This window comes from Ovis canadensis, chromosome 15 (assembly GCF_042477335.2).
Source record: "Ovis canadensis isolate MfBH-ARS-UI-01 breed Bighorn chromosome 15, ARS-UI_OviCan_v2, whole genome shotgun sequence".
Taxonomy (NCBI): domain Eukaryota; kingdom Metazoa; phylum Chordata; class Mammalia; order Artiodactyla; family Bovidae; genus Ovis; species Ovis canadensis.
The window spans coordinates 56,957,849-56,983,258 of record NC_091259.1 but is presented as its reverse complement, the minus strand read 5'-3'; the positions used below and the strand labels follow the sequence as shown (position 1 = coordinate 56,983,258).

General features: G+C 37.6%; 3 protein-coding genes across 3 annotated transcripts; 2 read left to right on the top strand and 1 right to left on the bottom strand.

Moving 5' to 3' along the window:
- Nucleotides 1-1,763: 1,763 nt before the first annotated feature.
- Nucleotides 1,764-2,714, top strand: LOC138420463 (olfactory receptor 52A5-like). The gene has a single exon (XM_069553696.1). The coding sequence runs from the start codon at nucleotides 1,764-1,766 to the stop codon at nucleotides 2,712-2,714; it is 951 nt and encodes a 316-aa protein (XP_069409797.1).
- A 13,370-nt stretch (nucleotides 2,715-16,084) lies between these two features.
- Nucleotides 16,085-17,044, top strand: LOC138420164 (olfactory receptor 52A1-like). The gene has a single exon (XM_069553310.1). The coding sequence runs from the start codon at nucleotides 16,085-16,087 to the stop codon at nucleotides 17,042-17,044; it is 960 nt and encodes a 319-aa protein (XP_069409411.1).
- Nucleotides 17,045-24,123: 7,079 nt separating this feature from the next.
- On the bottom strand, nucleotides 24,124-25,068 carry LOC138420452 (olfactory receptor 52K1-like). Its single transcript, XM_069553668.1, has one exon. It carries the CDS (start codon nucleotides 25,066-25,068, stop codon nucleotides 24,124-24,126), a length of 945 nt encoding a protein of 314 aa, XP_069409769.1.
- Nucleotides 25,069-25,410: the final 342 nt, after the last annotated feature.

The window sequence follows — 25,410 nt, the reverse complement described above, 5'->3', positions numbered from 1 at the left end:
AGTACTGGAGTGGGGTGCCATTGCCTTCTCCAGGGGATCTTCCCAACCCAGGGGTTGAAGCCAGGTCTCCTGCACTGCAGGCAGACTCTTTACTGTCTGAAAAACCAGGGAAGCTCAAAGGTACCTGTAAAGGTACATTTACCTGTTGCTTAATTTCTCTACATCTTTTCATATATAAATTTAAAGACAAAATTGCCAATACTTGGTAGTCAAGTGTCTCAATTTAAGACACTCAGAGAACTTAGGTTTGGAGACTAAAATAACCCACAAATATATGAAAAGTTCAGAATTTTTTAAAACCTAGAAAATAAAACTATATTTTGTGCTTCTTTAGCATCCTTCGGAACCACTGTCCCTCATATGTCTCTTGTTCCAACTGATCTGACATGATCAATCTCTGGTAGACTGAATAAATTCATTCAAGCTCAACATTGTAGAGCTTCAAATTATGCCATCCTTCAAACTCCATTCCCAAGGTAATAACTATCAACACCATTAATCAGAAAGTGTAACTGGAGGTGATCCTTCTACAAATTGTAAATGGGAACCAGTAGGTAAATCAAATCCCCTTCAAGTAACAGTCATGAGTTACAGTTTCTAAACAATGGTCTCATAAGATAGAGAACGTTGTTACATTTAGCAGCAGCCAGCTCTATAAAGAATCATAATCAAGGATCTCCTACTATTTTGGTCCCTTACAGTCATTAATATATTGTTGTTCAGTAACCCAGTCCTGTCCAACTCTTTGCAACCCCATGGGCTGCAGGACTCCAGGAAGTCTAACATGTAAAGTAGGATATGTGATTTTAGAGATCAAGAAATCTAGGGATCCACTGATCCTGAACCTCAGGAACAAACCATTATTTTGCTAATCTAACTTCAGAGTGTGTCTAAACTAGCCAGATCCTGCATGTATATATAATGTATAATAAAAAATAATATTATATAATATAACAACAAAAACAGCCTATCTATTCCATACTTCTATTCTTTCCTATTCTGCTCAACAGATCAACCCTAAACATAAATGAGCCTTAATTTACTTAGAGAACCAACCTTACCTGTCTGTGTCTGAGAGAAGACCACTCTTTTCAAATTTGCATACCAGGTCACATTTAGTGTCCCAAAAAACAGTAGTTTGTTTGATATTTATTGAATGAGATAATTTAAGAACGGTGAAATCTATTCTGACAAATTCCATTTGAGAACAAACTCTACGTATAAACAACTCACTCACTGGGACCAAAAGTAGGGTGGCTAATACTGAAGGTTCCCATAGGATTAAGTACTAACACTCACAGGACAACAGAAACAAGATTTCTTCTGGGACTCCAAGCCACCCAGAAGAATAATCAACTGCTGTGAAAATAGGAGGGCATTTGGAAGAAGATAAAGAAGAAACTCTGAATGCTGACTTTTCAGGCAAACAAAATAAGAACTCAAGGAAGATGCCAAAGATTGATGCTCTCCATTTCATAATTTTCATTTTCACAAGAGCTAAGAGCTATATCAAGAATACTGAAACTTCCATTTTCCACTTCTGATAAAGCTGTTGTATGATTGCTTGCTTCTGTCATTTGGCATGTATTATAGAACCTCAAAAAATTTTGTCTAAACTGCTATCCAAAGCACTGAACGGATGCTCAGTATGGTTGAATGATAAAGGTTGAATGAAAGTGAAGCCTGAACAATTCTAACTTCCTATCCAAGTTTTCTTCTGCACTTATCATAATCAGTGGTGAGAAGACAGAATACCAACCTGTATGGCATCCATTAACATGTCATATTTGAACCCCAGAACTGTAATCTTGATTGGAATTCCTGGACTACAACATATGCAGTTTTGGATTGGGTTTCCTTTTTTTGCTGTGTGCCTGGTGGCTCTTTTGGGAAACATCATTTTACTGATCATAATTCCTATGGAACGCAGCCTACACCAGCCCATGTACATCTTCCTGGCAGTGTTGGCAGCCACTGACATAGGACTCTGTGCAGCCATTGCTCCCAAGATGTTGGCTATCTTCTGGTTCAGGTCTTACTCCATGGCCTTTGACACCTGCTTAGCCCAGCTGTTCTTCATTCATGCCTTGCAGTGCATGGAGTCTGGTATTCTGTTGGCCATGGCGCTGGACCGCTATATTGCCATCTGTGATCCTCTGAGGCACACATCCATTCTCACACCTTCAATTCTGGGTCGCATGATGGTGATAGTGGCAATTCGAGCTACAGTGTTGGTGGGTCTCTTACCCATTCTAATCAAAAGATTGCACCTTTTCCATTCCACTGTAATTGCCCACTCCTACTGTGAGCACATGGCTGTGGTCAAGCTGGCTGCAGAAGACATCCGTGTCAATAACACATGTGGTCTTTTCGTAGGTTTTGCAATTCTGGGATTTGATATGATTTTCATCCTCATTTCCTATACCCTTATTTTCCAGGCTGTTTTTCGTCTACACCAAAAGGAAGCACGGCTCAAAGCATTCAACACATTCACAGCTCACATTTTTGTTTTCCTTGAGTTTTATATTCTTGCCTTCTTCTCCTTCTTCAGCCATCGTTTTGGACACGTTGTCCCTTCTACTCATATTCTTCTGTCTACCATCTACCTTCTTGTACCACCTGCACTGAACCCTATTGTCTATGGGGTAAAAAATAAGGTAATTTGTAAGCGTGTGGCACAGGTTTTTCTTCTGAATCATGGATCCCAACAGTGATCTATCAAATGTCCCTGGACATGTAGAGAATATTTTATTTCCTACAAGGGATAGAGTTCAGACTCTGCTTGTTAACTGTTGGGGTTTTATATCCTCATGCTCTATCTTCAAAGCATTTATTTCCAAGACGACAGCTAAGTTGACACAAGAAGTGGTCAGGTTAACACTGATATTATCTCTCTATCTCTAATATCTTTCTCTTCTAATATAATCTTTCTTATTCCTTTCCTTGTTTTTAATTTGTAGTTACTTTAGTTCTTCACAAGAGATCATTCTTTGATTTTAGTTTTTGAACTTTTGGTACTGGAATACCATCCAACCATTTCATCCTCTGTCACACCCTTCTTCTCCTGCCTTCAATCTTTCCCAGCATCAGGGGGGTCTTTTCCAATGAGTCAGCTCTTCATATCAGGCAACCAAAGTACTGTAACTTCAACTTTGGCACCAGTCCTCCAGTGAATATTCAGAGCTGATTTCCTTTAGGATTGACTGGTTTGATCTTCCTGCTGTTCAAGGGACTCTCGAGAGTCTTCTCCAGCACCACAGCTGGAAAGCATCAATTCTTTAGTTCTCAGCCTTCTTTATGGTCCAACTCTCACATTTGTACATGAATACTAGAGAAACAACAGCTTGGACTATTTGGACATTTGTCACAAAGTGATATCTCGACTTTGTAATAGCTGTCTAGGTTTGTTATAGCTTTTCTTCCAATGAGCAAGCATCTTTTAATTTTGTGACCATTCACAGTGATTTTTGGGGTCCAAAAAAATAAAATCTAAAAATAAAATATTTCCACATTTTCCCCATCTATTTGCCATGAAGTGATGGGGTTGGATACCATGATTTTAGTTTTTGGCATGTTGAGTTTTAAACCAGTTTTTTCACTCTCCTCTTTCTGCCATTTAAGTGGTATCATCTGCATATCTGAGGTTACTGATAGTTCTGGCAATCTTGATTTTGTTTTGTGAGTCATTCAGCCTGGCATTTCTCATGATGTACAATATATAATATAGAGTGACAATATACAGCCTTGACATACTCCTTTCCTGATTTTGAACCAGGCTGTTGTTCCATACAAGGTTCTAACTGTTGCCTCTTGTCCTGCATACAGGTTTCTTGGGAGACAGGTGAGGTGGTCTGGTATTCCCATCTCTTTAAGAATTTTTCACAGTTTGTTGTCACCCACACAAAGTCTTTAATGTAGTCAATGAAGCAGAAGTAGATTTTTCTCTCTCTTTCTTTTTTTTTTTTTTCCTGAATTGCCTTGATTTTTGTATGAAACGATGGATGCTGGCAATTTGATATCTGGTTCCTTTGCCTTTTATAAGTCCTGTTTTTATATCCAGAAGTTCTTGGTTCACTGCTGAAATCTAGCTTGAAGAATTCTGAGCATAATTTTGTTAGCATGTGAAGATATGAGGTGCATGATTTCCAAATATTTAAAACCTTTAATAATAATGTCTTAATTTAGCTATATTGTATTCAGAGAATATGCTTTTTATAATATTAAACATTTGAAATCTGTTAAGACTTGAATTATGGCCCAGTTTAAGGTCTATTTTGTATATTCTGAAATGAATGTGCATTATATAGTTATTGAAAAGTGAGAAAAACAATAACAAATTAAATACAAATAAGTTGAAAGATGGAAATGATTATGATAGAAAATACATTAATAAAACATGAAGCAAATTACAGGAAAAAAGGCAGAGAAAGAGAGAATATAAATCACCAACACAAGGAAAGAACAAAGTCTTAATTCTATATGCTATATACATTAAAATATTAATAATGATATATTGAGAATTACTACCAATGAATTTGACTATGTAAACAGAATAAACCCAATTCTTGAAAAATATAAATTACAAAAATTATAAAGCAAAACATACAAAACCTGAGTATCTGTAAAGATATGAAATTTTATATCTGTAAAACAACTGAATGTTTAGAATTTTTCTTAATTGTTTTTGAAAAAAATTGTATATATAGAATAGATGTTAAATACACAAACAGACAATTTAAAAATTATACACATACATACACACACTGAAAATATTACCACAAGAAAAGTAACATATCCATCTTCTCATACAGTTACTTTTTGTGTGTGAGGGGAGAACACTGAAGATCTACCTTATTAGCAATCAAGTGTACAACACATTATTATTGACTACAGTTCACCATGTTGTGCATTAGGTTTCTTGAATGTATTTCTCTTACAACTGGAAGTTTATACCCTTTGATCAAAAGCTCCCTTTTCCCCCTATGGTACAGCCTCTGGTAACCATCATTCTTTTCTCCACTATGAGTTTTTTTTAACATTCAATATATAAATGAGATCATATTTGTCCTTCTGTATCTGGCTTATTTCACTTAGAGTAAAGTAATCCAGCTACATTTATGTTGTAACAAATGGCAGGATTTCCTTCTTTTTTAAAGCCATAATACATAGTTATGTATCATATTTTTTATATACACATTTATCTTTCTTTTTTTTCACGTTAAAATATTTAATTTTAATGTATACATTTCTTATTGCTTTTTGATACTATTAACATATAGATTTTTTTCTTAGTTTTTTATTTTTTAAATTTTAAAATCTTTAATTCTTACATGCATTCCCAAACATGAACCCCCCTCCCACCTCCCTCCCCATAACATCTCTCTGGGTCATCCCCATGCACCAGCCCCAAGCATGCTGCATCCTGCGTCAGACATAGACTGGCGATTCAATTCACATGATAGTATACATGTTAGAATGTCATTCTCCCAACTCATCCCACCCTCTCCCTCTCCCTCTGAGTCCAAAAGTCCATTATACACATCTGTGTCTCTTTCCCTGTCTTGCATACAGGGTCGTCATTGCCATCTTCCTAAATTCCATATATATGTGTTAGTATACTGTATTGGTGTTTTTCTTTCAGGCTTACTTCACTCTGTATACTCGGCTCCAGTTTCATCCATCTCATCAGAACTGATTCAAATGAATTCTTTTTAACGGCTGAGTAATACTCCATTGTGTATATGTACCACAGCTTTCTTATCCATTCATCTGCTGATGGACATCTAGGTTGTTTCCATGTCCTGGCTATTATAAACAGTGCTGCGATGAACATTGGGGTACATGTGTCTCTTTCAATTCTGGTTTCCTCGGTGTGTATGCCCAGCAGGGGGATTGCTGGGTCATAAGGTAGTTCTATTTGCAATTTCTTAAGGAATCTCCACACTGTTCTCCATAGTGGCTGTACTAGTTTGCATTCCCACCAACAGTGTAGGAGGGTTCCCTTTTCTCCACACCCTCTCCAGCATTTATTGCTTGCAGATTTTTGGATCGCAGCCATTCTGACTGGTGTGATGTGGTACTTCATTGTGGTTTTGATTTGCATTTCTCTAATAATGAGTGATGTTGAGCATCTTTTCATGTGTTTGTTAGCCATCCGTATGTCTTCTTTGGAGAAATGTCTATTTAGTTCTTTGGCCCATTTTTTAATTGGGTCGTTTATTTTTCTGGAATTGAGCTGCAGAAGTTGCTTGTATATTTTTGAGATTAGTTGTTTGTCAGTTGCTTCATTTGCTATTATTTTCTCCCATTCAGAAGGCTGTCTTTTCACCTTGCTTATATTTTCCTTTGTTGTGCAGAAGCTTTTAATTTTAATTAGATCCCATTTATCTTTCAATAGACACAGGTTACTTCCATATCCTGGTTACTATGAATAATGACACAATAAACATGGGAGTGCAGATAGCTCCATGAAATACAAATATTATTTCCTTGGGATATGTACCCAGAAGCAGGACTGCTGAATTATATGGTAGCTCTATTTTTAATTTTTTTAAAATACCACCATACTTTTTTTCATAATGGCAATATCAACTTACATTCTCACCAACAGTGAACAAGGGTTCCTTTTTCTCCACATCCTTACCAACATTTGTAATCTTTAGACTTTTTGATAATAGCTCTTCTAACAGATGTGAGATAATGATCATTGTGGTTTTGATTTGTCTTTCACTAATGATTAGTGATGGTGAATACCTTTTCATGTATCCTTATCTTAGGGGAAAATTTTTCAGTGTTTTACCATTGTGCATAAAGTTAGCCGTAGAATTTTCCCTCTACTTCTAGCTTTCTGAGCACTTTTAACATGAGAGGGTGTTAGACTTTGTTAAATGTTTTTCTGCACAAGCTAAGATGGCCGTGTGTTTTTGTTTGTTGTGTGATTTTTCTCTGTTTGCTTGCTTGCTTCTTTTGTTCCATTAATGTGGTGTTTCATACTGATTTTTGTTATTGTTGAGCCATACTTGCATTCCTGAAATATATCCCAACATGGTCATGGTTTATCTTTTATTATGCTACTGGATTCAGTTAACTAGTATTTTGCTGAGAAATTTTGCATCTATATTCATTAAGGATATTGGTCTGAAATTTTATTCTTGTTATATCTTTATTCAGCTTTGATAGTCTAAGTCCAGCCACACAGAATGAGTATCCAGTCCTGAATATGTGCTACCTACCACATTCCATGATATATACAGTGGTCCTTGTGAGCCTGCCCATATAACCCCAAGAAACATTTTCCTTCATATCCTTGTGGGGTGTTGGAACTGTTTGCTGTTTGTCTTAACTCCTGTCCTTTACTCTAGGTGAACGTAAAGCAGTGTTTATCTTTAAATCTTTTTGACAAGCCCTCCTTCCTCCCACAAAGCTACTCTAGTCTAAGTGGTTGGGAACAAAAGTGATGCTCTGTGCTGGTTTTTCAGTGAACCAACAGATAGGTCAAAATGCACACTTACAGTGTTTTTAGAAGCATTCATATTATCTCCTGGCACTTGCAAGGTACACCAGAAATTTGGGCCCCCATTTCCACAGCTACTGCTGAACTGTGAAATGGAAGATGGTAAGTGAATGACCAAAAATGCCATAAAACTTTCTTCCAAAATTCAGCTGCTTTTCCCCCTTCCTCATTAAACAGGTCCCTGGTGGTTGTCATATTTTGATTAGATCTTGACATTCTAAAAAATGTTTATTTTGTCAGTTTTTGAAAAGTTCATTGTTGTTTGAGTAGAGTAGCTTGATTCTTTGAGTTCCTTACTCCATCATTTTTCATGACATAATTCTTAGTCCTTGTCTTTAACCAATGTTTATAAAGGATTATTGAGTTACATAGAAAACCATTAATGAAGAAATACCAAATGTATATCCTTACATCCATTTTAATGATAACCAAATCCTTCAGTATAACTATTTATCCCAAATCAGCTTAAGGAAGCTATTACTGGGTTTTATAAATCTTTTCAACGTTGCAATTCTTTGTGATATATATGACAAAAATCACACTTTTTGCTTAAAAGTTTGCTTGAAACTCAACATTCAGAAAACTAAGATCATGGCATCCAGTCCCATCACTTCATGGCAAATAGATGGGGAAACAGTGGAAACAGTGACAGACTTTATCTTTTTTTGGCTCCAAAAGCACTGCAGATGGTGACTGCAGCCATGAAATTAAAAGACACCTGGTCCTTGGAAGAAGAGCTATGACCAAACTAGACAGCACATTAAAAAGCAGAGACATTACTTTGCTGACAAAGGTCCATCTAGTCAAAGCAATGGTTTTTCCAGGAATCATGCATGGATGTGAGTGTTGAATTATAAAGAAAGCTGAGCACCGAAGAATTGATGCTTTTGAACTGTGGTATTGGAGAAGATTATTGAGAGTCCCCTGGACTGCAAGGAGATCAAGTCAGTCAATCCTAAAGGAAATCAGTCCTGAATATTCATTGGAAGGACTGATGCTGAAGCTGAAATTCCAATACTTTGGCCACCTGATGCAAAGAACTGACTCATTGGAAAAGACCTTGATGCTGGGAAAGATTGAAGGGAGGAGGAGAAGGGGATGACAGAAGATGAAATGGTTGGATGGCATCACCGACTCGATGGATATGAGTCTGAGCGGCTCCAGGAGTTGGTGGACAGGGAAGCCTGGCGTGTTGCAGTCCAGGGTCAGACACGACTGAGTGACTGAACTGAACTGATGACGATAATTATCCGTGAGTTTCCAGGCAAATGTGTATTTAAATCCTGAAAAGCAGCCTAATTCTAAAAGTGATTCATTTTTTTTGTATTTTTCAATTTTTCATCAAGCAATGCAATAACATAATAAATATGAGTTAACAATACAGACAATAAGTAAAAAATATATACTGACCATTTCATTATAAAAACTTAAATATTCTAGAAATCAATTTGGAAAGAGAATATCATGTTGTTCTAACCACAGTCACTTGAATAAATACAGAGTGAAGTGATACTTAAACAGGACAAATTTGCAAATTTGAAGGATTTAATTCATTGCAAATATCAAGTGGCAGTAATTTGAATTCAACCACTAATATAATTTAACACCATTTTGTAAATATATCAAAATAGCCATTAAAGATGCACACACGTATCAAATTCTATCTCCTCACAGTGCAGCTTTGTCTATGTATCTTTCTGAGCCTGACTGAAAGCAAAAAACCAGACAGTGTTTGACAGAAAAAGTTTAATTTAAATAATTATTCACTTTAACTTGGGATTGAACTAATGAGGGACAGGCTAGTAAGAAAGGAAGAAAATTCTAAAGGATGTAAAAACAGCAGATATAAGACTGCCACTACCCCGAGGAAGGATTGAGATAGAGTACCTAAGAGGGGAGCCTCCCTTTTCTGATCCGAAATTCAGACCTTATTAGAGAAGGTGCAGGCTTGGATCACTGAAAGACAGAAATGTTCCTGTGATGCTGATCCAGTGCCACCTGCCAGATATCCACCTTCTAGAGGGTGCCAGGAAAAGCTGCTCATGGGTTCCTGAGGAAGCAGCCGGCTGCTAGGTGCTGCTTACTTCATGCACTGCAGAACCTGGGCCCTGGAACAGCTGGCAAGAGTTGCAGGAGCCTGTTGGAGACTAGAGATGGCAACCAAACTATGTCTTTGAAATGAGTACGTAGGATGTCGTTAGTCGTTTAGTCATGTCCAACTCTTTGCAATCGTATCGACTGTAGCCTGTCAGGCTCTTGTGTCCATGGAATTCTCCAGGCAAGAATACTAGAGTGGGTTATCATTCCCTTCTCCAGGGGATCTTCCCTACCCAGGGATCAAACCTGGATCTTCTGCATTGCAGGCAAATTCTTTACCGTCTGAGCCAGCAGGGAAACTCAAAGGATTAGAGTTAAGAGCTAAATCTCCATCTGCCAGGATATCTGAATTTGTGTGTGTGTTAGTCGCTCAGTCATATCTGATTCTGAATCTGGAAGCAAAACTCTTTCCCCACAGTGCCTCACTAGTGCCCTCAACTGACAAAGTTTATCATTGTACCGGCTGGTAAAAAGGAAAAAAAAAAAAAAAGGAGCGGGTGTGGGGAGCCATGGCACATTTTCACAAACAAGGAAAAGTGAATTTAGAGCTGAATTAAAACAATTCTTAATTGCAGCACAGGCTACAGGGCAAGTAATATAGTGGTGGGCATATGCAACTATAAACAGAGCATACAAGCAGGGTCATGTCTTCAGTGAATGTAGTGCTCAAAGTGGTCCTTACCTACATAGATGACCCCCTAAAATTCTCTTTAATATCTGTTTTAAAAAATCCCGGAATATGGAATAGACAAACAGAAGTTCATTTTGTTCTGATATTTTGCCAGCAATAGGGAGAGGAAGTACAGATCAAGAGTGAATACTCAACACCCTTAAAATCCAAGGTGAGCGAATTGGAAAATTTGGAGTTGGGGGCACTGCAAGGGAACTGCATTTATTAATTGGGTATCGATCACAAAAAATAAGTGTTCTGCTGTCTCCATGACTAGAGGCTGTTTTACAATTAGAGCACAGACATACCAAGGTTAGGCTCCTACCTCCCCATAGAGACTGGATGTGAGACGCACTGCCTTCCTTGAGGAATAAATTTCAAAGGGGATGGTTACCAGGTCCTTGAGAAAGACATTTCTATGCTGTCAAACTCTCAGAGACTTTTAAATGACTTACATCTCAAAAGAGAAGAAAAATAATCTAACAGTTAAATTTTTTCTAAAGTAAATGCTCTACAAGAAGAAAGAATAGTATGGTAAATACAGATTCACTGTAGTTTTGACACTCTAGAATCCACAATATCCAATATATTTTTGCAGAGCGCATGAGAATAGCTTTCAGGGAAACGAAGGAGGAGTTCTGTTACTACAGATACTAAATAAGAAAAGTCCAAGCTCCCTGTTTACCACATGACTAAAATTCATTAGAGAAGGTCTACTCCCCATGTAATTTACCAATCAGGATTGTATTTTCCCCATTTTGTCTTTTCTCCTTCCTTCCTCCCTCCCTACCTTTTTTTTCTCTCTATCCTTTTTTCCTTTCTTTCAATGCAGCTGCGGGTCCATATAGAATTTTCTAGATTAGATTTATAAAGTTAATCTAAGGAAAATCCCTCCTTACATCTTGTGACCTTTGGTCATAATCTTATATATAATAATAACAGATCATGTACTTGATGAAAAGCATTTGTATCACTTAGAAAGTCACTGATATCCTCTCTATAACCTGAACAATCAGGCTGTTGCTTTGCCCAAATAATTCATCTAAGTCCTCGACAGATTTTAAGTTTCACAAGCAAGTTCCCAAGGAGTATTAAAAAAGAATTTAATACATCATATCATAGAACAGTATCATTTTCATCACTTTTAGAATAAGTAACACATGTACTGATACCATTATTAAAATCAGGGTTTTACCAAGTCTTATAACACAGTTATATTTAAGTCATAAAATAGTAAAGTGTGATGCATATCTTGAACCTGGAACTTTTAAATCGCCACATTCAGTTTAGTTCAGTCGCTCAGTCGTGTACGACTCTTTGCGACCCCATGAATCGCAGCACGCCAGGCCTCCCTGTCCATCACCAACTCCCGGAGTTCACTCAGACTCACGTCCATCGAGTCCGTGATGCCATCCAGCCATCTTATCCTCGGTCGTTCCCTTCTCCTCCTGCCCCCAATCCCTCCCAGCATCAGAGTCTTTTCCAATGAGTCAACTGTTCGCATGAGGTGGCCAAAGTACTGGAGTTTCAGCTTTAGCACCATTCCTTCCAAAGAACACCCAGGACTGATCTCCTTTAGAGTGGACTGGCTGGATCTCCTTGCGGTCCAAGGGACTCTCAAGAGTCTTCTCCAACACCACAGTTCAAAAGCATCAATTCTTCTGCACTCAGCTTTCTTCACAGTCCAACTCTCACATCTATACATGACTACTGGAAAAACCGTAGCCTTGACTAGATGGACCTTTGTTGGCAAAGTAATGTCTTTGCTTTTGAATATGCTATCTAGGTTGGTCATAACTTTCCTTCCAAGGCATAAGGATCTTTTAATTACATGGCTGCAATTGGGTCTCACATTTTGGAAGTTTTGTGAATCTGTATTCCCAATAGTTCTTATTAGATGATAGCAAAGAACTCTGGTTACATTCTAATAGTGGGTATAGTTGTGCAGCAATTGTTGCCAAAGATGCTGTGGTGTAGGTGCATGGATATTAACATATTGTGTGGGCTGTTACATTGACATTACCCTTGTAGCCCCGACAGCATCGCCTAGATTCAACTCCACTACCATTACTGCACCTGTTATTGGAGTTTAGCTACTCTCCAGACACTCTGGGCACTCAGATGGGCACACAGAAATTCTCAGGTGATTCTCCACTAGCCACAATTCTCATTGGATGAGCGGATAGCTATTAATACATTTCCAAGTTCAAATCCTGTCAGAGAAGAGCTGTTCCACTGATTTACATACTAGCCAGGTATCCGTTTTTCTTGGTGAGTGTCTTCTCCATGAATTGGAACCTATGTTCCAACTGAAAACCTTGCTTTCAATTTTAGGAAATTTTAAAAAGAAATGGAGAGGAGAGAATCAGGTGATCTTAAACTTTCTTTTCGCATGCCACCTTTCCCCCACTCTGATCCAAGGTTTTTTTTGGTTTGTTTGTTTTTTAATCATTGATAGGAGAGATGAAAGAGATTCATGTCATTTAGAGACATAAGAGATGAAACAGTAATCTAGTATCAGCCTCTTAACTACATGGGAAGAAAACTCAGAACTGACACATCCCAGCTACTTAGTGTCAGGACTATATCAAAATAAGGTTTCACACTCCTCAACAAGTGTTTACCTACAAGCACTCTAACACCGCTTGTTTTATTAAAATAAGAAGATACAGTTCATGGTTTGGAAAGTTGTCTGTGTGTGCGTGTGCATGCATGTATATTTGTAATTTAAGCAGGAAAACTTAAAAGATGTGGAGAGATGGTGAAAGATAGAGGCATCCTGTTGCTTTTAATATCTTTGATGTCTGGTCTTGTCATTGTGACTACAGCTCATATCCTATCCCCTGAAATACAGTCTTCTCTTTATCTGGGTGCATTAAAGTCTCATATTTTTGACTCTTGTTTCTTAGACTTTATGCTACTTTCATTGAAGGCATCTTCCTATTCCTTTTTCTTTCTCTTTCATTTAGAGATCAGGAATGAACATTGTCTGCTTAGATTATCATAGAGAGAAAATTGCATAGAAGGCATGCCTTTGCTGTCCTAGAAGCATTTTTAATCTAAACTTTTTTCAGAAAACTGGTTTTCCTAATCATGTGTTTTCCATCTACTTGGAATAATTTAAAGGAGGATATGATTATTTCTCCAATGAAGTAGAAACATCAATTTAAATAAGTGAAATTTATTGACTCCACCAAGTTCTATACATCATTGGGAAATAATTTTTCTATTGTAACCATGATCATTTCACTTGCTTACATAAATGTCCAATCTTATGGACTGACTTGAGGAAGGTTATTCAGCTCCAGAAAATTTATTGCCTCATGGAATTTTAGTCAATTCTTTCTTTATAATGTTTCCTTGTTTGTGTATTTTAATTTTACACTTCCTCAAGAAGTAATAATGTGTCTCTGTCACACAGAAGTTTTCTGCAGATTCTGACAGCATGAGCTACCAGAGACTGAGGGCTTATTTTCTCCCCCTTTGGTGTTGAATTTTTTTACATATAAATTCATTTAGCCTTCCCACTAATTCAATGAATTAAGCAATATTATTATTTCTATTTGGGTTTCCCAAGGCACTAATAGTAAAGAACCCACCTGCCAATGTAGGAGACTTAAGAGATGTATGTTTAGTCCTTAGATCAGGAAGATCCCCTGGAGGAAGGCATGGCAACCCACTCCAGTATTCTTGCCTTGAGAATCCCATGGACAGAAGAGCCTGGCGGCTACAGTCCATGGATTACAAAGAGTTGGACATGACTGAAGTGCTTAGCTCTCATGCACATTATTTCTGTTTATAGTTGAGTGAACTTAAGGAACTAAATAAGATTTCTCTTGAGGTAAATGTTAGAATCAGCATGTTAGATAATATGTCATATTTCTAAATTTCTATACCATGTTTCACATATTATATTTTATATTTTTATGAGATAATCAACCAGGTGTGGCCACAAGAGAAAAGAGACAGGCTCAGGGAAACAATAGTTATTATACTAATTGGTCCTAATAGAGACAAGAGGCATAGCAGGTCTTGCAGAGCCAAATGGAGAGTAATCAGGGTAAGTGGAAGGCAAAAGACAGGAGGAGGAAGTGGGGGGCAGGGAAGAACTTGGGTGCTTAGAACAAGGCTTTAATTGGAATTTCCATAGGAAAGTCATGACAGGGAAGGGTGAACAGGTTAGGATTCACTGCTTTGAATAACTTTTGTGGGTTTTGAATATAGAGATGATCTCTGTTTACCCTGGATGTTCAAGGCAGAAAAATACTGCCTCCTGGAGTTTGTGGGCCAGATAAAGGATGAATTCATTTGCAGACCAAAGATTTGCTGCTGGCTAGGCATTTTGCTGTCACCCAGACAGAGACAGCCTCTTCCCAACCAGCAAGGTTTTCTTAAGATGTCAAAACATAATATGCATAAACATAAAACATAAAATTGTATATATATAATATATAGAAAACTATGTTACACTTTTATATTTATAATATAAAGTATAAATAAATATATTTGTATATTACAGCAGTAATCCCTCTAGTTTCCTATCAAATAAAAATATATAAAATCTCATTCAGAGTGGTATTCTCTATTCAATGTATTTGCCTATGACAAAAATCATACACAGAATAAAACTTGTGGATGATTTTAAGTTTGTATAATAATTGATGAAAAAGAAAAAAGAGTATATAAAGTCGCCTTAAGTTTTTTGAGTAGATTTCTAAAGAAAGAGAAGAGGGAAATTATAAAAATTCTAGAAGTTTGGGTTGGGTGTGAAGCAAGGTAATTTGATCAAAAATATCAGAAATGATTTTCATTGCCAACAGAAAATACTAAAATGACAGAAAACATCTAGGTTAGACTGAGCTCCGTTATAAACAGTAGAGTGGCCCACAGGCAACTCTGTCCTTTTGCATCTGAAACATGATCATAACCAAAATATTTAAGCTACAGGGGTTACCCAATAGGTCAATTTTTATATGTTACCATCATATCCTAATTTACTGTGCCTTTTATTCAATTGACTTTCCATTTATTGTCTCAACTTTGTTTTCTTTAATATCTGTAAGGATTTACATCGCCTTCTATCCCATTCTACTTACATATCCATTTTGAAGTTAATGGGCCAGAATTTTCTCAGTAACTCAAGTTTTCCTCCACTACTGATAAAAGGACACCACTTCCATATAAATTCCAAAACCTGGATAAGAACCTGCACATGGGCCAACCATTTTTTTCTGGAGAGAACAAACCTCCTCACTGTCTCACCTGAGAGTCAATTCCAAGGTTTGTGAGTAGGTATATTTCCTAAACCAGAGTAAATGTGAACCCTGGGAAAAGCTGCCACTTTCTGGAGATTCAAAGTTTCAAACAAAGTAGACGGGGCTATCAGTTTGAGGAGCTAGTCTACGACTTCAATTGTCACAGAGGAATTTCACCTAATCTGAAAGATGTCTGGAGTTTAGAACTGGATATAGACAAAAAAATTAATGTTGTCATCTGAGACCACTTCAAAAACTAGTAAGGTCAATGCCCTTAGAATCATAATTTTGATTTCTACAATTTCTAGGTGAGAAACACTGGACTCGTCTTACTTTTCCATAAATATCCATACTGGCATTTGTAAAAGGTATTCCAAATTTTATTATCATGCTGATTTAAGCTGATTTCCAAATATTTATGTCGTGTGGCCTTATTTCCATCCATTTTTTTCATGATCTACAAGGAATGACAAAGAGAATTCCCTTCTTCCTTCCTATCCATAATTTGTCTGTGAAGAGGTATCAGGATCAGTCGTGAGGAAAGGATTCATGAGCCTTATGGGATCTACTAACATGTCATATCTGAACCCGAAGACAGTGATTCTGATTGGGATCCCTGGACTAGAGCATGTGCAGTTTTGGATTGGATTTCCCTTTTTTAGTGTGTGCCTGGTGGCTCTGCTGGGGAATGTCATTTTAATAATCATTATTGCAACAGAACACAGTCTTCACCAACCCATGTACATCTTCTTGGCAGTGTTGGCAGCCACTGACCTAGGACTCTGTGCAGCCATTGCTCCCAAGATGTTGGCTATCTTCTGGTTTGGCTCCCATTCCATGGCTTTTGAGGCTTGCCTCACCCAACTCTTCTTCATCCACGCTTTGCAGGGCATGGAATCTGGCATACTGTTAGCCATGGCCTTTGACCGCTATATTGCCATCTGTGATCCTCTGAGGCATGCATCCATCTTCACACCTCTCTTTCTAGTCCAGATAGTACTGATGGTGGCATTTCGGACAACAGTGCTTGTTGGGATTTTACCCATTCTACTAAAACGACTGCACATTTTCCAATCGGTGGTTATTGCCCATGCCTACTGTGAGCACATGGCTGTGGTCAAGTTGGCTGTGGAAGATGTCCACATTAACAAATCATATGGGCTTTTTGTGGCCTTTGCAATTCTGGGTTTTGACCTGATTTTTGTCTTCATTTCCTACATTCTTATTTTTCGAGCTGTTTCTCATCTTCCTCAGAAGGAGGCACGATTCAAAGCATTCAATACCTGCAGTTCCCATATTGTCATCTTCCTAGAGTTTTATATCCTTGCTTTTTTTTCCTTCTTCAGCCACCGTTTTGGACATGTATCACCCTATACTCATATATTCTTATCTACCATCTATCTGCTTGTTCCCCCTGCCCTTAACCCCATTGTCTATGGTGTGAAGACCACGGAGATCCGCAGACGAGTTTCTCAGATTTGTATTATGGAGCATGACTCCTGGTGGTAATCCAAAAATAATATTATACAGGAAAAAATATATTTTTAGGTTTAAGATGAAAACTTCTTCTACCATGTCTATTTTGATGAGATTTTACATCATAATGATCTCCACTAAAGAATGCATATTCCAAAACAGGAACAAATCAGACTATGAGATCAACTTAGGTGAAAAAAATATATGTATCTCATATCTTCTTACCTCCCTCATATCTTCTTACCTCCCTCATATCTTCATCTCTCTCTTTCTTCATCTTTTTGCCTTCCTTCCATCATTCTTTTCTCTTTTTTCCCTTTCTTTTCTTGTTTACAAGGAAACAAGACATAAGAGACCTTGTATCTTCCTGTAATATCAACAGGCAGTTTATCTTTTGGATGTGTAAGATTGACACAGATATATCCATTATTTAAAAAGAATAAATCTAATTTTACTTAAGCTATGCTAAGATAAGAATAAAAGATTTCAGTTCACACGTGAGAAGCAATTACTTTAGATTTTTTTAGGGAATCAGAGAGGATCTCATATAGACAGTCATGGAAAATGTGAGATTTGAATAATGTTTCATTTAAAATGATGAAATTGTGTTAAACATAACTCAGTTTTTAAAACACTATAACTTAGGTAGTTATGGAGGAGTATGTGCAGATATGTGTGAATCTAACTTCCTTGAGCATTTGATTCATGAAAAGCAGAATCAAATATGCCTTCACCAGTTCTTCAGGCCAGAATACTGGAGTGGGTAGTCATTCCCTTCTCCAGGGGATCTTCCCAACGCAGCAATCAAACCCAGGTCTCCTGCAATGCAAGTGGATTCTTTACCAGCTGAGCTACTAGGGGAGCCCCTCATCAGTGATCAACATTATACAAATCATTCTACATTATGAAGTTATGTATTAACATCCAAGTAATACGATACTTGACACCATTTAACAGCCCAAACACAGTCCTTTTTATTGGGTAGGTGAACAATTCCTCTTTTCAAAGTTCCCATTGACTAGCATCGCTTGTGATGGTTTTAGAAGGAGTTCATTTTCTGTCTGTATTGTTGCAACTCACTAAGAACTTATTTTTTTCCAAAAGGTCATTAGGAGACCCCGACAAATTTTGAGATGCTGCCCATTAACCTGAGCCAGTTCTGTGATGATGCACATGGAACAGTTTCTTTTTTCCCCACTCTTTTTATAGATACAGCTCAAAAAATATTACAAAAAACCCCTAATACTCTGTTTAAGCCATCTCTCCCTTAGTCTCATTTTCATATCATACCTTCCTGTCCAGTGTCTACAGCTGGAGAGCATATATGCCACCACATGAACACCAATAAGTTTTAGCTCAGGTTTGTCATCAACCACAGTTGTTTGTCTCCTTCCCCTTGATGGCCAAGGTAAGTTCAGTTCAGTTGCTCAGTCATGTCTGAGTCTCTGCAACCCCATGGACTGCAGCACACCAGGCCTCCCTGTCCATTACTAACTCCCGGAGTTTACTCAAACTCATGTCCATTGAGTTGGTGATACCATCTGACCATCTCATCCTCTGTCATCCCCTTCTCCTCCCGCTTTCAATCTTTCCCAGCATCAGGGTCTTTTCAAATGAGTCAGTTCTTTGTATCAGGTGGCCAAAATGTTGGAGTTTCAGCTTCAGCATCAGTCCTTCCAATGAATATTCAGAACTGATTTCCTTTAGGATGGACTGGTTGGATCTCTTTGTAGTCCAAGGACTCTCAAGAGTCTTCTCCAACACCACAGTTCAAAAGCATCCATTCTTCGGCGCTCAGGTTTCTTTATAGACCAACTCTCATATCCATACATAACTACTGGAAAAACCATAGCTTTGACTAGATGGACCTTTGTTGGCAAAGTAATATCTTTGTTTTTTAATATGTTGTCTAGGTTGACCATAACTTTTCTTCAAAGGAACAAGTGTCTTTTAATTGCAAGGCTGAAGTCACCATCTGCAGTGATTTTGGAGCCCCAAAAGATAAAGTCTGTTATTGTTTCCACTATTTCCCCATCTATTTCTCATGAAGTGATAGGACAAGATGCCACAGTCTTAGTTTTCTGAATGCTGAGTTTCAAGCCAACTTTTTCACTCTCTCTTTCACTTTCATTAAGAGGTTCTTTAGTTCTTCTTCACTTTCTGCCATAAGGGTGTTGTCATTTGCATATCTGAGGTTATTGATATTGATCAAGGTAATGACCTATACTATTTCTTGGAGAAGGAATAAAAGATCAAAGTTTTATTACCTTACGATGGGCTCAAACAATAAACAGGTAAGTATGACATTAGAATGGCCCTATCAAGAGTTCTCCCCAAAGCAAACCAAAGCTAGAATTTTAGTGTATGTGGTATAACTGGGGATTGATACATGAAAAATCTTGCGAGAGAGGAAGCAAGTAAGACAGTGAAGAGAAGAAGCTAATAAAGTAATCATGACTGAGCATATTACTGCTGTAGATTGCCAGGGCTTTTTCCTGCTAGGAGTACAGGAAAAATGTAAGAAACCCACCTACAAATTGTTCCAATGGGGGACCAGAAACATGGGATATTTATTTAACAATCTCCAACTGGTTCCAAATAGGAAAAGGAGTATGTCAAGGCTGTATATTGTCACCCTGCTTATTTAATTTATATGCAGAGTACATCATGAGAAATGCTGGGCTGGAAGAAGCACAAGCTGGAATCAAGATTGCCAGGAGAAATATCAATAACCTCAATATGCAGATGATACCACCCTTATGGCAAAAAGTGAAAAGGAACTAAAAAGCCTCTTGATGAAAGTGAAAGAGGACAGTGAAAAAGCTGGCTTAAAGCTCAACATTTAGAAAACTAAGATCATGGCATCTGGTCCCATTACTTCATGGTAAATAGATGGGAAACAGTGTCAGACTATTTTTTGGGGCTCCAAAATCACTGCAGATGGTGATTGCAGCCATGAAATTAAAAGACACTTACTCCTTGGAAGAAAAGTTATGACCAACCTAGATAGCATATTCAAAAGCAGAGACATTACTTTGCCAACTAAGGTCCGTCTAGTCAAGGCTAGGTTTTTCCTTTGGTCATGTATGGATGTGAGATTTGGACTGTGAAGAAACCTGAGCACCGAAGAACCGATGCTTTTGAACTGTGGTGTTGGAGAAGACTCTTGAGAGTCCCTTCGACTATAAGGAGATGCAACCAGTCCATTCTGAAGGAGATCAGCCCTGGGATTTCTTTGGAGGGAATGATGCTAAAGCTGAAACTCAAATACCTTGGCCACCTCATGCGAAGAGTTGACTCATTGGAAAAGACTCTGATGCTGGGAGGGATTGAGGGCAGGAGGAGAAGGGGACGGCAGAGGATGAGATGGCTGGGTGGCATCACCGACTCGATGGACATGAGTTTGGGTAAACTCAAGAAATTGGTGATGGACAGGGAGGCCTGGCGTGCTGCTATTCATGGGATCACAAAGAGTCAGACACTACTGAGTGACTGAACTGAACTGAACTGAACTCTCCATATAAGAAAAGCACAGAAGCTTTGAGTATTACCACAAGCTGGGTTGAGTGAAAAGTATCAGAAATGATTGCCAGCAATTAATTTATTTTTATTAGTTCTACAGACACTGTCATAAAATATAGAGTGTAAAGATACCACATTCTACAGAATGTTATTATTGGCAGATGCTGACAATGGTTATAATTATTTTTTGTAGATGAGAATATGAACTGATAAATGAACAGTTTGGGGGGTATTTAATTAGAGAAAAGTGCTTCTTTCTTCTATATAACTTACCATTCCATACCTGTTCCCAATCCACTTTTTTTTCTGGTATACTACCTGGAATGTATTGAGATTTTTCACAGTTGAGCATGGTCCAGATGAGAACCTAACCTCTTAAATTAAGAGAGGAGGAAATTGCTGTTGTGCAGTGTGTTGTCTTGGAAAGGAAAAGATGTATTTGTGTGTCCTGGCTCTCTCATCAATTCCTATTAATTCCTGTATACATAAGTGAAGGTGTATTAACTACCTTAGAATCTCTATAGAAACAAACAAACAATTCAAAAAACTGAGAGTAGACTATATATATGAGATTAATGTGGGAAGCACTGAAAATAATCATTGGAGACAATGCTGAAAATGTTTGGGACCATAACATAGAACCTTTGATAGGGGGTTAATAGTGGTTTTGCATATCTACTGATGATGTAACTGGTGTGTACATCAGATATATGTGCATACAGAAGTTCCTATGAATGTATGCATATTTCAGGTGAGGTGTATAGATGAATACAAATATGCATACATTATCATATTCCATAAAAAAGGAGTTTATAGACAAATAAGATGATTGCAAGGCTGTATATAAATGAAATAGCATGTCTATTTGTATATATTTATGTGAGTAAATATCATCTGTGTGATATTTATTCTAAACAGATTTGAAGGTATCTATATTATAAACATTAGAGGTATGAAGATGGGTATGATTTGCATGTATAAGTCCCTTGGTTTATGAATTGGTGTTTAATAATGTTTTTTAAAAAGCTAAGACAAGGGTTTAGAACTGGTTTGCATGAGGTGAAAAGTTCAATTTCTGGGCATGCCATTGCCCTTAAAGAAATGTCAATGTAAGAGGGATAGGGTGGAGAGGGAGGTGAGTTCAGGATGGAAGGGACATATGTATACCTGTGGCTGATTCCTGTCAACATAAGGCAAAAACCATCACAATATTACAAAGCAATTATCCTTCAAAAAATAAATTAATTAAAAATAAATGTAAAGAGTGCAGACTAAAATTGAACTATAGAACAGATCACAGATGACTAAACACCAAAGAAACTGGCAGTACCGACTGGCACATATTGTTTGAAGATAAGCATTAAGGAAAACAAACTGAAGAAAGTCTCTTGAGGTGGGAAGAATTTTGACTAAGATCAAGGAAAATGCTTTCTAAGTAGCAGGAGAATGAGCTAAAACAGCAGTAATGTGTTATTTCTTTACAAATAAAGCAGTCAGGTTTGGCTAGACTGATGCCTAGTCAGTGATTTAGTGAAAGTAAAACATCAGGCATGGCAGTTTGAAATCAAGTAATGTACAACTTGAATGCCATGCTATGGAGTTAAGCCATTATCTTAAGGAACAGGCTGTTGAAGATTTTAACTGGACAAAATGAGACATCTGTTTGAAAAAGATGACTCCAGATGGGTGCAGAGTTAATGAAAATTTTGAATATGAGAGAAATTGAATATAGGCAGATTAGTTAGAATTTTCTGCACAGAGACTGAAAGTAATGAAAATATAAGACAGAAAAAAGACAAAGGAGATGTGCAAAGAAATATTGGTCATTGGTTGGATAACAGGTAGGAAATAGGTAATTCAAAGGTTGTGTATTTAGTTTAATTCAGGTCAAAAGAACAATAGTGAAGGCTACAGAGGAACAATCTAGCTGATAAGGAGATAAGGAATTATTTTGAAAGACTTACATTTAAGGTGCATATGAAGAGAAGAGCGGTTCACAACATTGTTGCAATGTTTTCTGGAACACAGCTATAACTCAGGGTTAAAGACATAGATCTGGGTGTTCTGGTTTGTGAAAACCTGTGAGGTTGGATAGGTGGAAGGAAAAAAGTGAAGCTAGATAAAAAAAATAGCTTCTTTGAGTCACTTAAAAGTTGGTTTATAACATTATATAAGGTGTGCATGTACAATATTATATTTCATGTTCTGTATACACTACAGTGTGCTCACCACTTAATACTTATTTTCTGCCCGTCATCATACAGCTGACCTTTGCCTATTTCACCCTTCACCCACCCTTCTTCCTTCTGGTAACCACTACTCTGTTCTCTGTATTTGTTTGTTTTTGTTTTCATTTTATTTACTCATTTATTCATCTATGAATAAATATATTCCTCATATGAATGAAACAATATAGTATTTTTCTTTTTTTCTTTGCCTTATTTCACTGAGCATAATACCTTCAAGATCCATCCATGTTGTCACAAATAAAAAGATTTCACCCTTTTTTTTTAACTGAAAATGTTTGACTATAGGTATGTGTGTACATGTGTATGTGTATATATATGCACACCATATCTTTATCCATTCATCTGTTGATAGACACTTAGGCTGCTTCCATGTCTTGGTTATTGTAAATAATGCTGTGATGAACATGGGATGCATATGTAGCTTTTAATTAGCATCTTCATATTTCTCTGATAAATACCCAGAATGGCTGGACCGCATGGCAGATGGCCAACAGGCACATGAAAAGACGTTCAACATCACTAATTCTATGGGGAATATGAGTCAAAACCATAATGAGACACTACCTCATACTAATCAGAATGTATATTATCAAAAAGGCAAGAGATAATAAGTGTTGGTGAGGATATGAAGAAAAGATAACCCTCATACACTGCTGATGGGAATGTAAATTGGTGGAACACTATGAAAAAAAGTATGGAAATGGAGGTTACTAAAAAAACTAAGGCTGTCTTTTCTTTTTTTTTCCATTTGTAAAATCTATCGAGTCCAATCTACTGTATATTGGTTCTATGTTCTGACACTGAGTAACTCTCTAAGGATGACACTTCTCTATTAAAACCCTTCAGACAAAAAAAGGAGCTCAGTATTTATTGATTTGGTCATGGATACTTATACATATTTATTTCAAATAGGATTATTTTCAATGATATATAATTCTGTTGGAGAAATATCTGACAAATAAATGTGGAAGAAAAATCATTATATCAACAAAAACTTTGGATAATTGTTTTTATCCACAGGTCTTAAGATACATGCCTAAATTCATTTTACCTCATTTGAAAAAAAATTTCCAATTTATGTTATGTGATGGAAGTAGATAAACAATAAAATTAATTACAAAATGTTCTGTTTTATTACACATAAGCATTTAGGGAGGATTGCTTGTCATGAAGGTTTCATAACAACTACATTTGATGGAAAGGACATGCCCCTGCTACATTCCCACACTGACCAAGTCCTTCTCTTGCCTTGGTTTATACCTTTCCTCACTAAGCCCAATTCAGACAGGAATTCTCTCTACCTACAACCTAACATGATTTCCAGCTCCATAGGTACCAACATCAATCTCCTTGACAATGGAAGATTCGTAGCACCCACTCCCGCATTTGCTTGGTCCGAGCCCCATAAATCAAAGGGTTGATCATGGGAGGCACCAAGAAGTAGAGATTGTCAATGATAATCTGTAGGTGGGGAGCCATACGATAGCCTAGAATCTGGGCCAAGACAGAAAAGATAACAGGGGAATAAAAGAGAGCAATGACACAAAGATGAGAGCCACATGTGCTGAAAGCTTTGCCCCGTGCCTCCCAAGAGGGTATCTGAAAGACAGCGTGAAGGATCAGGCCATATGACAGAATGATAAAAAACAGATCAAATCCCACAGACGCTACAATAACCATAAGGCCATAGACAATGTGATCAGAGATGTCTCCGCAGGCTATTTGCACCACAGCCATGTAGGCACAGTATGAGTATGCAATGACGTGAGTTTGGAAGCTTTCCAGTCTTTTCACCAGGATGGGTGCTGGGGTCAGCACTGCCACTGCCCTTGCCAGGACAGCCAGTGCCATCTTCACAAGCAGGTTGTTACTAAGGACAGTTGTATATCTCAGAGGATGCCAGATAGCCACAAATCTGTCAAAAGCCATAGCCAGAAGGACCCCAGACTCCATGACATAAAATGATGGGATGAAAAACATCTGTGTGAGGCAGGCATTAAAGCTGATTTCCTTGGCATTCATCCAGAAGATACCCAGCATGCGGGGCACAGTGACACCGACAAGAGACAGGTCAACAACTGATAGCATGGCCAAGAGGAGAAACATGGGCTCGTGAAGACTCTTCTCCACCCTGATGATACATAAAATGGTGGCATTGCCAATGACAGCAACAACAAATACCAAGAAAAAAGGCACAGAGAACCAGCCATGGGAAGATTCCAGTCCAGGAATTCCAGCCAGGACAAATATCAAAGGCTGAGGGATGGAGTTGTTGCAAGAGGACATCCCTCGCCAGACCTCCTCAAGGTCTGATTCCTAGAGAGAAAGAAAGGAGGGACATTTTGAAATCACTGCATCATTTGAAGCTAAAATGCTGGGTACTATAGTAGTTTATGGGGATAAGCAAAATTTACCAACTAGTGAACAAATAAATGTTGCAGCTAATGGAGTTAAGGAGAGAGATAATTCTCAGTTACTTTCTCTGCAGGAGAGAGAAGCAGTCTCAGGGAAAAATTCTCAATAAAAACATACCAACTCTGCTGTGTAAATTCTCCTGTTGACCTGAGCCTGTTTAATATTCAATGTATATAAACTTATAGGAGAGTTTTTTTTTTCTTCCCTCAGAGA